At 42.5% G+C, this 14835-nt stretch overlaps 1 protein-coding gene across 11 annotated transcripts in view; it reads right to left on the reverse strand.

Annotated features, from left to right (window-relative positions):
* poc1b (POC1 centriolar protein B) overlaps nucleotides 1–14835 on the reverse strand; it is a 101018-nt gene that overhangs the window by 51814 nt on the left and 34369 nt on the right. For all 11 annotated transcript variants that reach the window (XR_015081449.1, XM_086009481.1, XM_086009480.1 and 8 more), the window contains 5 exons: nucleotides 13117–13296; nucleotides 10439–10546; nucleotides 8323–8438; nucleotides 5792–5925; nucleotides 5338–5406 (listed from right to left, as the gene is read on the reverse strand). Coding sequence is in view for 10 of the 11 variants with exons in the window: in XM_086009481.1 (XP_085865607.1) it covers nucleotides 5338–5406; nucleotides 5792–5925; nucleotides 8323–8438; nucleotides 10439–10546; nucleotides 13117–13296 (607 nt within the window). In the remaining variant the exon portion in view is untranslated. The remainder of the gene's footprint in view (nucleotides 1–5337; nucleotides 5407–5791; nucleotides 5926–8322; nucleotides 8439–10438; nucleotides 10547–13116; nucleotides 13297–14835) is intronic.

Consider the following 14835-nt stretch of genomic DNA (forward strand, 5'->3'; position numbering starts at 1 on the left):
TTTGAAAACAAGGATGAGAATTTTGAAATCGAGGCGCTGCTTAACCGGGAGCCAATGTAGGTCAGCGAGCCCAGGGGTGATGGGCGAACGGGACTTGGTGCGAGTTAGGACACGGGCCCGAGGACTAGGTAGGCCCCAGAGCGGAGTCGGACCGGTGTGGGAAGCAGAGGGGCTATAAAAGCGACCCCGAGGACCAGGTAGGCCCCAGAGCGGAGTCGGACCGGTGTGGGAAGCAGAAGCGGCGGCGGAGCGGCTATAAAAGCGACCCCAAGGACCAGGTAGGCCCCAGAGCGGAGTCGGACCGGTGTGGGAAGCGGCGGCGGAGCGGCTATAAAAGCGACCCCAAGGACCAGGTAGGCCCCAGAGCGGAGTCGACCGGTGTGGGAAGCAGAGGCGGCGGCGGAGCGGCTATAAAAGCGACCCCAAGGACCAGGTAGGCTTACCAATCTCCAATCTCAGAACTCCGAGGTAAAAAGCAGTTGAAGTGTGACGTCACCAGAAAGCAGGTAAGTGATTGGTTGGTGAGTATTTTCTCTCTTTTTTTTTTACAAACTTAAATTCTGCGGTTTATATTTTCTAGGGTCTCTGTGGTGTAGTGGGGACAGTTGGTAAATAAGCGCCCTAGAGTATATCTTTAATTGGTGGTATCGATTTAATTAAATTAATTAAGGGGTAAGTCATGTCAGGACAGCCCAGTCCCGTGTTATGCTCCTCTTGCTCTATGTGGGAATTCAGGGACGCTGCCTGTGTCCCTGACGACCATGTGTGCCAGAAATGCATCCAGCTGCAGCTACTAGCAGACCGCATTGCGGCGCTGGAGTTGCGGATGGATGGGCTTTGGAGCATTCACGATGCTGAGAGGGTCGTGGAAAACACGTTTACTGAGTTGGTCACACCGCAGGTAAGGGCTGCACAGGCAGAAGGGAAATGGGTGACCATCAGGCAGAGCAGTAGAGGCAGGCAGGTAGTGCAGGGGACCCCTGTGGCCATCCCCCTCTCAAACAGGTATACCAATTTGGATACTGTTGAGGGGGATGACTTACCAGAGGAAGGCAGCAGCAGCCAACTTCCTGGCACCAGGGGTGCTTCTGCTGCTCAGGAAGGGAGGAAAAAGAGTGGGAGAGCAATAGTGGTAGGGGATTCTATCGTAAGGGGAACAGATAGGCGTTTCTGTGGCCATAGACATGACTCCAGGATGGTTTGTTGCCTCCCTGGTGCCAGGGTCAAGGATGTCACTGAACGGCTGCAGGGCATTCTGAAGGGGGAGGGTGAACAGTCAGAGGTCGTGGTTCACATTGGGACCAATGACATGGGTAGGAAGAGGGATGAGGTCCTGCAGCAAGAACTTAGGGAGCTAGGTAGCAGATTAAAGAGCAGGACCTCAAAGGTTATAATCTCTGGATTACTCCCGGTGCCACGTGCTAGTGAGTATAGGAATAGGAGGATAGAGCAGATGAATGCGTGGCTAAAGAGTTGGTGCAGGAGGGAGGGCTTTAGTTTCCTGGATCACTGGGCCTGCTTCTGGGGAAGGTGGGACTTGTACAAGTCGGACGGGTTGCACCTGAACCAGAACGGGACAAATATCCTTGCGGGGAGGTTTACTAGCACTGTTCGGGGGGGTTTAAACTAAAATGGCAGGGGGTTGGGAACCTGAGCAGGGAGACAGACGAAAGGGAAACAGGGATAAAAGCAAAAGATAGGAAGGAGATAAACAAATGTGGCAGTCAGAGAAATCAACGGTTTAAATCAAACGTGGCCACAGTAAATAATAATTCTAATAGGTCGAAGAGCGTTAAAAAAACAAGCCTGAAGGCTTTGTGTCTTAATGCGAGGAGCATTTGTAATAAGGTGGACGAATTGGCTGCGCAAATAGAGGTAAACGAATATGATTTGGTTGGGATTACAGAAACGTGGCTCAAGGATGGCCAAGACTGGGAACTCAACATCCAGGGGTATTCGATATTCAGGAAAGATAGGCAAAAAGGAAAGGGAGGTGGGGTAGCATTACTGGTTAAAGAAGGGATTAATACAATTGTAATGAAGGATATTAGCTCTGATGATGTGGAATCTGTATGGGTAGAATTGAGAAATACTAAGGGGAAAAAAAACATTAGTGGGAGTGGTATATAGACCTCCAAACAGTAAGGCGGAGGTTGCGGATGGCATTAAAAGGGAAATTAAAGAAGCGTGCAATAAGGGCACAGCAGTCATCATGGGTGACTTTAATCTACATATAGATTGGGCCAACCAAATTAGTAACAATACTGTGGAGGAGGAATTCCTGGAGTGTATACGGGATGGTTTCCTGGACCAATATGTCGAGGAACCAACCAGAGATCAGGCCATCTTAGACTGGGTATTATGTAACGAGAAAGGATTAATTAGCAATCTTGTTGTACGAGGCCCCTTGGGTCGGAGCGATCATAATATGATCGAATTCTTCATTAAGATGGAGAATGAAGTAGTTGACTCAGAGACTAGGGTCCTCAATTTAAATAAAGGAAACTACGATGGTCTGAGGAGCGAGTTGGGTAGGATTGATTGGGGAATGGCACTCAAAGGGTTGACGGTGGATAGGGAATGGCAAACATTCAAAGACCGAATGGATGAGCTACAGAATTTGTTCATCCCAGTTTGGCATAAAAATAAAACAAAAAAGGTGACTCAACCGTGGCTAACAAGGGAAATTAGGGATAGCATAAGATCCAAGGAGAGGACATATAAATTGGCCAGAAAAAGCAATAATCCTGAGGCTTGGGAGCAGTTTAGGATTCAACAAAGGAGGACAAAGGGATTAATTAAGAAAGGGAAAATAGAATATGAGAGTAAGCTTGCAGGGAACATAAAAACTGACTGTAAAAGCTTTTATAGATATGTGAAGAGAAAAAGATTGGTGAAGTCAAGCGTAGGTCCCTTGCAGTCAGAATCAGGGGAATTTATAATGGGGAACAAAGAAATGGCAGACCAACTAAATACATACTTTGGTTCTGTCTTCACAAAGGAGGACACAAATAACCTCCCAGAGATGCCGGGGAACATAGGGTCTGATGAAAGGGTGGAACTGAAAGAAATCAGTATTTGTAGGGAAATGGTGTTAGGAAAATTGATGGGTCTGAAGGCCGATAAATCCCCAGGGCCTGATAATCTACATCCCAGGGTACTTAAGGAAGTGGCCCTAGAAATAGTAGATGCATTGCTGGTCATCTTCCAGAACTCGATAGACTCTGGAACAGTACCCATGGATTGGAGGGTAGCTAATGTTACCCCACTATTCAAAAAAGGTGGTAGAGAAAAAGCGGGGAATTATAGACCGGTAAGCCTGACATCGGTAGTGGGGAAAATGCTAGAGTCCATTATAAAAGATGTAATAGCAGAGCACTTGGAAAGCAGTGACAGGATCGGACAAAGTCAACATGGATTTACAAAAGGTAAATCATGCTTGACTGATCATCTGGAATTTTTTGAGGATGTAACTGGTAAAATAGATAAGGGAGAACCAGTGGATGTGGTGTATTTGGACTTTCAGAAGGCTTTCGATAAGGTCCCACATAAGAGATTAGCGTGCAAAATTAAGGCACATGGGATTGGGGGCAAGGTATTGACTTGGATAGAGAACTGGTTGGCGGACAGAAAGCAAAGAGTTGCAATAAACGGGTCATTTTCCAAGTGACAGGCAGTGACTAGTGGGGTACCGCAAGGATCGGTCCTAGGACCCCAGCTGTTTACAATATATATATTAATGATCTGGACGAGGGAATTGGATGTAATACCTCCAAATTTGCAGACGACACAAAGCTGTACGATTTGGACAGGTTGGGTGATTGGGCAGAAACATGGCAAATGCACTATAATGTGGATAAATGTGAGGTTATACACTTTGGTGGCAAAAACAGGAAGGCAGATTATTTGAATGGCAATAGATTGGGAGAAGGGGAAGTGCAGAGACCTGGGTGTTCTTGTGCACCAGTCGCTGAAGGTAAGCATGCAGGTGCAGCAGGCGGTTAAGAAGGCAAATGGTATGTTGGCCTTCGTAGCAAGAGGGTTCGAGTACAGGAACAAGGATGTCTTGCTACAGTTGTACAGGGCCTTGGTGAGACCACACCTTGAGTATTGTGTGCAGTTTTGGTCGCCTTACCTGAGGAAGGACGTTCTTGCCATGGAAGGAGTGCAGCGAAGATTCACCAGGCTGATACCTGGGATGGCAGGAATGACGTATGAGGAGAGATTGTGTCGATTGGGCTTATACTCACTGGAGTTTAGAAGATTGAGAGGGGATCTCATCGAAACCTATAAAATTCTGTCAGGCCTGGACAGACTAGATGCAGGAAGGATGTTTCTGATGGCCAGGGAGTCCAGAACCAGGGGTCATAGTCTAAGGATAAGGGGTAAGCCATTTAGGACTGAAATGAGGAGCAATTTCTTCACCCAGAAAGTGGTGAACCTGTGGAATTCTCTGCCACAGAGGGCGGTGGAGGCCAGTTCATTAAATATATTCAAGAAAGAGTTGGATATATTTCTTAAGGCTAAAGGGATCAAGGGATATGGGGAGAAGGCAGGGACAGGGTACTGAATTTGGATGATCAGCCATGATCTCATTGAATGGCGGAGCAGGCTCGAAGGGCCTACTCCTGCTCCTATCTTCTATGTTTCTATGTTCCTATGAGCAAGCCTGAGTGCTAAGCTTGAGGCCTCACAACTACCATCAAGGGAATGAAATTGGACGGGTGGGGGCAGATCCCAGGTCCAAGTCAGAGTTGGTCGGTTGCAAATGGGTCGGGCAGTGGAGCCCAACTGCCCAAATACTGGGTGGAGTAAAATCAGGTTAAACCTGAAAATCATGCGGTGGGGCGGAAATCAGGTTGAGAAAAAGAAAATGGGAGGGTGGGTCTAGGAGATACAACTGGAAGGTGCAACAATGCAACCTGGTGCCCAGAAGCCTGCAAAATTTTAAAGAAATGTGTGACAACCAAATAGATATACTTTGAATGCTGACAGTGTGATACAAACGTACCTGATAAATGCTGACATAGAAACGCTAATTCCCTGATCGGGCACTCCTGTTGAAAAGCAGCACTTGCAGGCAGCGTTCTTCAGGACATTTCAGCCTCACAGCCCTGTGATTTTCCATCCACTGATTTAAATGGATGGAAAATCAGAGGCTCCAGTCCTGTGACTTCCCGATCAGGAAATAAGCCCCATAAAACATCACTCAAAAAGTGTGAGAAAGGAAGTAAAGATAAGGTGTTCAGGAAGTGCATGGCATCTACCAGACTTTTATTATAATTTCAGATTTCTGAAATGAGGCTAATTATTATTACAGGGAACAAAGTGTCAAACCTGCGAATCACTTCCACCAGAAGCAAAATATTCTCCATGCCTCGAAAATGTTACAGCAATTACAGGACCCTACAAATAAACAAAATTACCTTTTTTAGTACGTCGCACGAACAGCAAATCCAGTTTGCAAATAAGTTTACACTGCGTATATAATTTTTATATTAATATACACTTCCAAAATAATTTTCTAAGAAGGAAATATAAATGAAACTGTGCTTTGTAGTCAGCTATCTTAGGGTAAAAAAGTATACATTTTCCACAATTTTTTCTATTACTGCACAAGATCCCTTCAGATGACAATGTTCATACAATCTGTGGCCAAGTTTACTTACTGATTTAACAGTAAAGGTTTAATGCTAATTTCAAAAGAAGTCAAAAGCAAATTACACAGGAATTGGAGAACCGTAATAGACCATTTGAAAATGTTATGTATTTAATGTGCCTCTATTTTCACCTGGTGTCCATGAAGAGTGTAAAATAATCTTCCTTCCAACAAATCCATTATCTTGAGAGTACAGTCGTTCGATGCAGTGATAAGGTAGTTACCAGAAGGATGGAAAGACAAGCAGTTCACTGCAGCGCTGTGGACTGTTTAGAAGACAGGATGGTCAATCCAATTTAACAAGCTACACAAAATCAATCTATTGGTGAGCTTCCTAAATGACAGCCACAATTCTCTCTCCTACCTTACTGTCCCCCATCTCTTAGTATACGCTTGCTGCCTTCTTACTAGACAGTTTTTCATTCAGCAACATTTTAAGCACACCAGTATTACCAGATTCCTTAATGGCTACACAATGATGCAATACCACCCCTCCCTAACCATGCTGTAAATAGCAACTGCAAATTATGGCAATATGTTGAAAATTAAATGATCATAATGCAAATTTACTCATGTAATCCCAGTGCCTATAATTCCACACATTTGTAGCTATTCTGATCTTTAAACACTTGCCCAATGATTTATTAATTACTCTCTATTCAAGATGATCATAAAACAGAATAGAAGAGTACTCATTTATTTTTTTGCTTGGGGGCATCACTTATGATTGATTTAATTACCCTTTAAAGCAGGTTTTTATTCCTTTGGAATCCAGAAGTTCTTTCATTCCGTTTATTATTGCCTCAATGTAATAGAGCAAGTGTGGGCCATCTTTCAATGCTCAATAACCAGTAAAAGAAATGCATCATCGACAGTGCGCTGCGAGTTTTAAATACAGTGTACTAGTATTTTCACTGTGATTACAACTAGTAAAAGTCTACCACAAAGAAATTTGAGACCTAGCCCAATATGACTTGAAATACTCTGCAGCTATTTTCCTGAAATGTGGATTGTACTCGCTCATGTTCCCCTCAGCCTCATTCCTTCCATCATTCCCTGCCTCACCATTCAGGCACCCCTCCTGGTCTCGTTCTCCAATTGCCTTTCCTCCACACGCCCACATTCCGTCCTGTGTGTATATACCCACACACAGTACAGGAAACTTTTTTTTTAAACCGGCACCGACGGGACTGGCTTACAGAGAGGTATACTTACCAAGGTATGAGAGCCCCGTACACGGCCACAGGTGCAGGAGCCCCAGTTACACGGCACTTGTGCAGGAGCCCCGTACACGGCCACAGGTGCAGGAGCCCCGGTTACACGGCACTTGTGCAGGAACCCTGGTTACATGGCCACAGATCCAGGAATCCCAGTTACACGGCCACTAATAGATAGTAAAACTTACCTGAACCTACTGCTGAATTTTGCCGGTTAAGAGAGATTTCCGGATATTTAGGTGCCGGTTAAAAGAGAGTTTCCTGTAACTGGTAGCAGTGCTTTGTCCCATGAGCAGCACCTCTATTCCAGGTAACACTTCTCTTGCTTTTTGCCCTGAAGATTTGTTTCTGTGGCAGCAGTGGCATTGACGCCCACCGTCTGCTCCAGATTGGTTTATTGTTTGAGAGCCACCTGTGCGTGGCAGGCTTCCCCGCTGGCTATTCTTGTTCATTCAGGTTAATATTATTTAGTTTATATTGCAAGTCATTCAAATTAAATTGATTAGCCAGCTTAGAATGGAAGAAAAGCTGCTCATTTTATTGGGTCTTAGCGCAGGTTTTGTTATTCTACATCGCACTTTGGAACATTGCAGAAGAATATGAAAATAATCAACAGATAAAGACCAAGGCAAAGAAAAGATCAGTAAAGGGGGCAACAACAGGAAGATTCTGAACAGACTAGAAGGAAATTAGAAACAGGGGCATAAAGTAAATATTGGAAAGAAAAAAAGTAGCTTCTGATGAAGTCAAGAATGTAGAGATAGTTAATCTCAGGCGCAACCATTTTACTCAACACTTGCATGCTCTGCAACTGTACTTTATTGAAACCAACACTATCCTATCCCTCGGGAAAAAAAGGTACCTCGAAAACTATTCAATACAAAAATCAACTTAGATTACATCAGCAACAGCAGCGTCTGGAGGCAATCCAACTATAAATATGAAGGGTATTGTGTTAAACACGGATCTATAAACACTTGACACGCATCATTTTCTTAAGCCCACAAAAAGTACCCAAAGTAACTAAGTTTTCAGTCCCTAAAATTGGCACTATTTCAAAGAAGCGCAGGAGTTCTCCCTGGTGTCCTGGCCAATATCTATTCCTCAATCAACATAACAAAAACAGATTATCTGACCATTATCACATTGCCGTTTGTGGGACCTTGCTGTGTGCAAATTGGCTGCCGCGTTTCCCACATTACAACAGTGACTACACTTCAAAAAACTTCATTGGCTGTAAAGTGCTTTGGGATGTCTGGTGGTCGTGAAAGGCGCGATATAAATGCAAGTCTTTCTTTCTAGATATATATTAGCGTTAGTTCAAAAATGCTACAAACTCATTGTTGAATACGGTCATTTATATTCCCACAAAAATTGGCTACAATTAAATTAACAAGTTGTTTAATATAAAAATGCCAAAGTTAACTTCGAGTTCTGATTAATTACCTTGGTAATGTTGTAGCAGTTTGTTTATACGAACATCCCACAGCTTCACAGTATTATTCGTCCCTGCTGAAGCTATACAGGTGCCGCTGGGGTTAAAATCCACAAAATTGGCAAACCTAGGTTATAATAAACATCACACTTTAGAGTATCAGTATCTAAGATCTGGTACTACGTGGCGTACAGTAAAAACAGTGATGGAATCATTACAAATATTTGGGAGGCGCAGACAGACAGACAGGTAAAATCTTGTGTCTACAGTGTGCCCGTCACACTTTCTCTACAGATGCAAAACATTCTACAAATAGAAAGTCAGCAATTGACCTGGATACTAAAATCTACAAGCAGTTCTAACTACACTCTGATTAACCACAGCAGTTCATAAGTTGGTACAATTACCTGGATTCTCTAGTAAAAGCAGTGGCATTAAGGGGCCAGGCCAGGTAAGCAGCTAAACATGAAAAGCAGGCTCCAGATCTAGAATACATGTGAGCAATACCACAGGATACATAGATACATAGAAGATAGGAGCAGGAGTAGGCCATTCGGCCCTTCGTGCCTGCTCCGCCATTCGATGAGATCATGGCTGATCCTTTAATTCAGTATCCCGTCCCCGCCTTCTCTCCGTAACCCTTAACCCCTTTTGCCCGTAGAAATATATCTAATTCCCTCTTAAATATATTTAATGAGCTGGCGTACACTGCCCTCTGTGGCAATGAGTTCCACAGGTTCACCACTCTCTGAGTGAAGAAATTCCCCCTCATCTCTGTCCTAAATGGTTTAGCCCTTATCCTTAAATTATGTCCTCTAGTTCTGTTTTCACCCGCCAAGGGAAACATTCCTTCTGCATCCAGTCTGTCTAGACCTGTCAGAATTTTATACACTTCTATGAGGTCCCCTCTCAATCTTCTAAACTCCAGTGTGTACATCCCTAAACTACATAGTCTCTCCTCATAGGTCATTCCCGCCATTCCTGGTATCAGCCTGGTGAATCGCCGCTGCACCCCCTCCATGGCAAGAACATCCTTCCTCAGATGAGGCGACCAAAACTGTACACAGTACTCGAGGTGTGGTCTCACCAGTGCCCTGTACAGCTGCAGCAAGGTATCCCTGTTCCTGTATTCTAACCCTTTTGCTATGAAGGCCAGCATACCGTTTGCCTTCTTGACCGCCTGTTGCACCTGCATGCTCGCCTTCAGTGACTGGTGTACAAGAACACCCAGGTCTCTCTGTACTTCCCCCTCTCCCAATCTATTGCCATTTAAATAATAATTTGCCCTCCCGTTCCTGCACCCAAGGTGGATAACTTCGCACTTGTCCACATTATAGTGCATCTGCCATTTATCCGCCCAATCGCCCAGTCTGTCCAAATCGCTCTGGAGCTTCCTGGTCTCTTCCTCTGAGCCCACCCCCCCTCCTAGTTTAGTGTCGTCTGCAAATTTGGAAATGCTGCATCCGACTCCCTGATCCAGGTCATTAATGTAAATTGTGAACAGCTGGGGGCCCAGGACAGATCCCTGTGGTACCCCACTTGTTACTGCCTGCCATTCAGAAAATGAGCCGTTTATTCCAACTCTCTGTTTTCTATCTGACAGCCAGTTCCCTATCCACGCCAAAACTTTCCCCTTTATCCCATGAGCCTCAATTTTCCATGCTAATCTTTTATGTGGGACCTTATCGAAGGCCTTTTGGAAGTCCAGGTACACCACATCTACTGGCTCTCCCCCATCTATTCTACCAGTTACTCCCTCAAAAAATTCCAATAGATTAGTCAAGCACGATTTACCCTTTGTAAATCCATGTTGACTCTGTCCTATCCTGTCCCCATTTGCTAAGTGCTCCGCTATTTCATCCTTAATGATGGACTCCAGCATTTTGCCCACAACTGATGTAAGGCTTACAGGTCTGTAATTACCTGCTTTTTCCCTACCCCCCTTTTTGAACAAAGGATATCCTTTGGTTGTCTCAAACTAGATTGAGGACCATGCAGGCCACCTCCAATGGAATACCAATATAAAATCATTTAGATTGTTTGATGATGCAATTATTTTATTTCTATCATTCATGAATTTGGGATTGAAAGATTAAAACATTTTGTAAAGAGGAAATGTTAGCTTACCCTCCATGTTCAGTGAAAGTGCTGATACATTCTCTGCTCACTGTGTCCCAGATCTTAACAGTTCTGTCATCACTACAGGAAACTATAAGCCTTCCATCTGGAGAGAACCTAATCGTCAGAATAAAGCATTTGAAATATAGTAAAAAATGTAAAATGACTTGTATACTTTACCATTAAAAGTAGGGCGCTTCAGATAAAAATCATAAACTTGATAATCGATTTGCTTGCAAGAATGTTAAACCACCCCACCACACTTGCGCAATATTGAAATATTGAACAAAATCGCTATGTAAATTTTAAAACAGCGCTAATAGCAACATTTTGATTAAGAACTAGCAAAGAGAAAATAACTATATACAGTGCAATACAAAAGCAGTACAATTTTCTGCACAACAGATCAATGTAGTTTTATTATAATTTTGTAACCGCTAATCAGTTACTGAGATTCACACATCATTCTTAAAAATATCTGACACAATTTAACATTGGAAATACGTAGTTAGTCCCCCTGCGATAGGTCAGAGAGAACAACTTCCATTACAAATGTACAAGGAGGAGCAGGGACCCTGATCAATTTTTTCCTCCCTAACCCAGCAATTTATACAAACTGTAGCACCCGCTTCTGCAACCCCAGTTAAATCACTGCAGGACAGAGATCAAACTGTATAGCTCAGTCGCTCGAATACAAAAGCAAAATACTGCAGATGCTGGAAATCTGAAATAAAAACAGAAAATGCAGGAAACACTCAGCAAGTCAGGCAGCATCTGTGGAGAGAGAAACCAAGTTAACGCTTCAGGTCGATGACTATTTTATATTAGCTCAGTTACTAACCCCTGAGCTAGGGGACCCAATACTACCGTAACTGCTATATTGAGAACTTTCTGACTCATAGCATTTTACTTTAGCATTAAATGTTGAAATACATGGAAGTGTTTCTTTCAATCAATTGTTTATTTCAACACACACACACAAAGAAATGCTGGTTGGTGCAAAATTAACCTCAACACATTGTTGCTGCATTAATATAGGACAGTACTGTAATTTTAATGTCTCAACTGCAATCAAAGTACAGCAAGTTGCAATTTAATTCAGCATGAAATCCTCTGTGGGTGCAATCCGCAATATAATTTGTCATTTTAATCTGTATTAAAAAGCCGGGTCATCGAGTTAACTTTCAACATTTTCATTGTACAGTATGATCACATGGAACTAGCTGACTCCATCCTTTGATTGCAATGGATATTAAGCCAAACAGATACGTTAAGAGAAACTGCGGCTTAATTCCACCTGGTCTCTGCAAACATTGATCCCATTCTGTGGAGAAAGCCAGTTGAAGGGACTTCCCCATCCATCTGGTCATTCAAACATTCCAGCTGCACAAGCTGAAGGAAATGATGATTTGCAGGGCTCTATGGCAGAGCCTTTCAAAGAAATAATTCAAAAAGTAAATGTTTGGAGGGAAAAGACCATCACAACATGCAGCTATGTCCGCACCCGAGTGGCCCTGGGGAAGGGGCAAGCAGAGTCAGCTTGAGGCTTTCCGCGACTGGTGGGCACCGCAGAGACTGGAATGTGTAGTGGACACTGGAAATAATCTCATTTAAGTTCAAAAGTTTCCTTTGTTTTATGGTTTAGTTCCTTACTAGTTGCACCCTCGAAAAAGGGGGCACTTTTGTTTGGTTTTTGTTTAATGACAGAGGCAACCCAGTGTCTCCTTATTGGTTTATTTAGAAAAGGCACACCAGAGATTAACGCTGGGTATTGGGCAAGTGCACATTGGGGGTAGAATCTCTCTGTTAAGTTAACTACCCGTTTAACAAACTAACACAATTTACGCACAATTTTTAAACTAACAAGTACACGATGGATTCTTGTTTAGAACATGGAATTTAAAAAAAATATCCCCACATGAAACAATTTCAACTTATGATTTCAATAATGTATAGTATACTGCATGCTTAATTCAGCACTCCTATTGCAACTCTGGTTGATATCGGCAAATTTAGCACATATTCAAAATTCTAATTCTCTAAGCTGGACATTTCACTAACGGCACAAAAGGCAAGAAAAAAAATACACAACAAAACATAAAAATAAATGTTATGACTCAAGCCCAAATCAGATGCACATTGTGCAATGAACACCCAAATCACTATAGAACCACTACTCAAAAAAAAAAAGTAGAAAGAAAACAAATACTAAGTCAACTTTATGATCAGACTTCAACATACAGGAAACTTTCGATTTACCGGCACCTAAATAACCGGAAATCTCAGTTAACCGGCAAAATTCAGGAGTAGGTTCAGGGAAGTTTTACTTCATATTACTTGCCTTCCTCGACCTGTTGCTGTGCAATTGGGTGTGGCTGCAGCTGTTGCCAAGCTACAGAGACGCTTGGAACTTGTGGCCATTGTTCTGCACCTGTTGCTAAGCAACAGGGTTTGTTGCTTTATACGGAGCTCTCAGCTCTCTATCTTTTACTATAGCTCTCGGTTATCTGGAATTTTTGATGAACCGGCACCACGTCGGTCCTGGATAAAAAAAAGTTTCCTGTACATAGAATCATAAATAGAAGTTTACGGCATAGAAGGAGGCCATTCAGCCCATTGCATCTGTGCCAGCCGAGAAAGAGCTATCCAACTCTCACTAGTTTATCTATTCCTTAAAATAATCTCACCTGGCAGAACGAACCCAGTTATTGTGCTCTTTAAAGGACAACAGAAACCGCTGTTGATGAGTGTTCCACACCTTCACTGATTTGTCATCAGATGCTGTAACCAGGAAATTCCCATCACTGGAGAAGTTCACACTGCGAACTGTGGCACTGTGGGCTGTGAATGCAGTCGATGCTCCCTTACTAAACATAAGATAGCAAAATCACTTCACTGTCTTCTTCTAAAACAAACCAGATAATGCAGGCCGGCTGTGACTATCCGATTTTGATAAATGTCAGTGCTATTTTTAATACCTAAAAAAAGTGGCGAAAAATCTTTGCTATTTTACGGTTAAGAGGAAATTACTACCTTCGATTCAATTTTCATTTTAGATCCAGTTTTAAAACATTTATTTTATGTGCAATGTTGATAAGTTATTTCTTTATGTGGTTATGGTAATAAAATTATACACTTTTCAAAACTAAATAGAGTTCTATGTTCTAGAAATAGCTGTAATGTTAACTAGAACACTAAATTGATATAAGTGAATTCTTACAGTATAATAAGCATTGTGCTGAGGAGCTGGGATTTTGAGTGCAAGAGCTTGTATTGATGTGAAAATATCTAGTCTTGTATTTTCAATAAATTAAGAGGGTAAGCCGTTACACCCACATCATATGCAAACCCATATAAAAGAGGATCCATGAGAGATCTTGCAATAATTACTTTATAAAATGGTTGGACAGAACATTACTAACCTGGTTTGTCATTTTTCCACAGAACAAAAATATAAGAACATAAGAAATAGGAGGAGACGACCATTCGGCCCTTCGAGCCTGCTCCGCCATTCAGTAAGATCCTGGCTGACCTTCTACCTCAACTCCACTTTCCCGCATTATTCCCATATCCCTCGAGTCCCTTAGCAGCCAAAAATCTATCGCTCTCTGCCTTGAATGTACTCAACCACTGAACATCCACAGCTCTCCGGGGGTAGAGAATTCCAAAATCCAATATGTGCAGAGCAAAGCATTCATGAGTATATTTTATTAAAACAAAAATCAGATCAAATTCCTTTAAGATATTTCATTTAAATTCACTCTGTATAATCAAAGCTGAAAATAGCATCGTATCTGCCAAGATGGTTTCATTACGGAAAATCATCTTGACAGATATTTTGCAGTTCCCTTACAGTCAGCTTTAGAAACTGCAAAGTATCTGCCAAGAGTATTTTATATGATGCAATCACCATGGCAGTTATTATGCAATTTGTAGAGCTGACTATAAAGGGAGAACGAGAGAAATGTATAACACCATATATGATTTATAACCCAACTATAGAATTGTCTTATGTCTAATGCAAATCTATTGGGCCGGATTTTCCGATCGGAGGCTTCCTGCGGGCGGATGCCTCCGATCGGGAAAAATCTACGCACTTACCTGCTGGCTCTGTAGGTCCCGAGACTTCTGATCCTGGGCCTCTCCTGGTCCGCGCGGGCAGAGGCCCAGGTACGTAGGCGGTTCGCAAGCGTCCCTGGGATCACGTGGGCCATGGGGAACCAATCAAAGAAGGGAATCCCCCAGCACACTTTTGACAGGTCTCTACGCACTGATCTGTCAAAAGTATGCATGGGGATCACTTAAAAAAGTTAAACATTAAATAATTTTTTTTTAAATCACGTATTTAAAATGAGTTAAAATTATATAAAATTAAATATTTTAAACAAAAATTTAATGAATTTTTT

The sequence above is a fragment of the Somniosus microcephalus genome, chromosome 16 (genome assembly GCF_052327205.1).
Source record: "Somniosus microcephalus isolate GS21.2 chromosome 16, FLI_Smic_1.0, whole genome shotgun sequence".
Classification (NCBI taxonomy): Eukaryota; Metazoa; Chordata; class Chondrichthyes; order Squaliformes; family Somniosidae; genus Somniosus; species Somniosus microcephalus.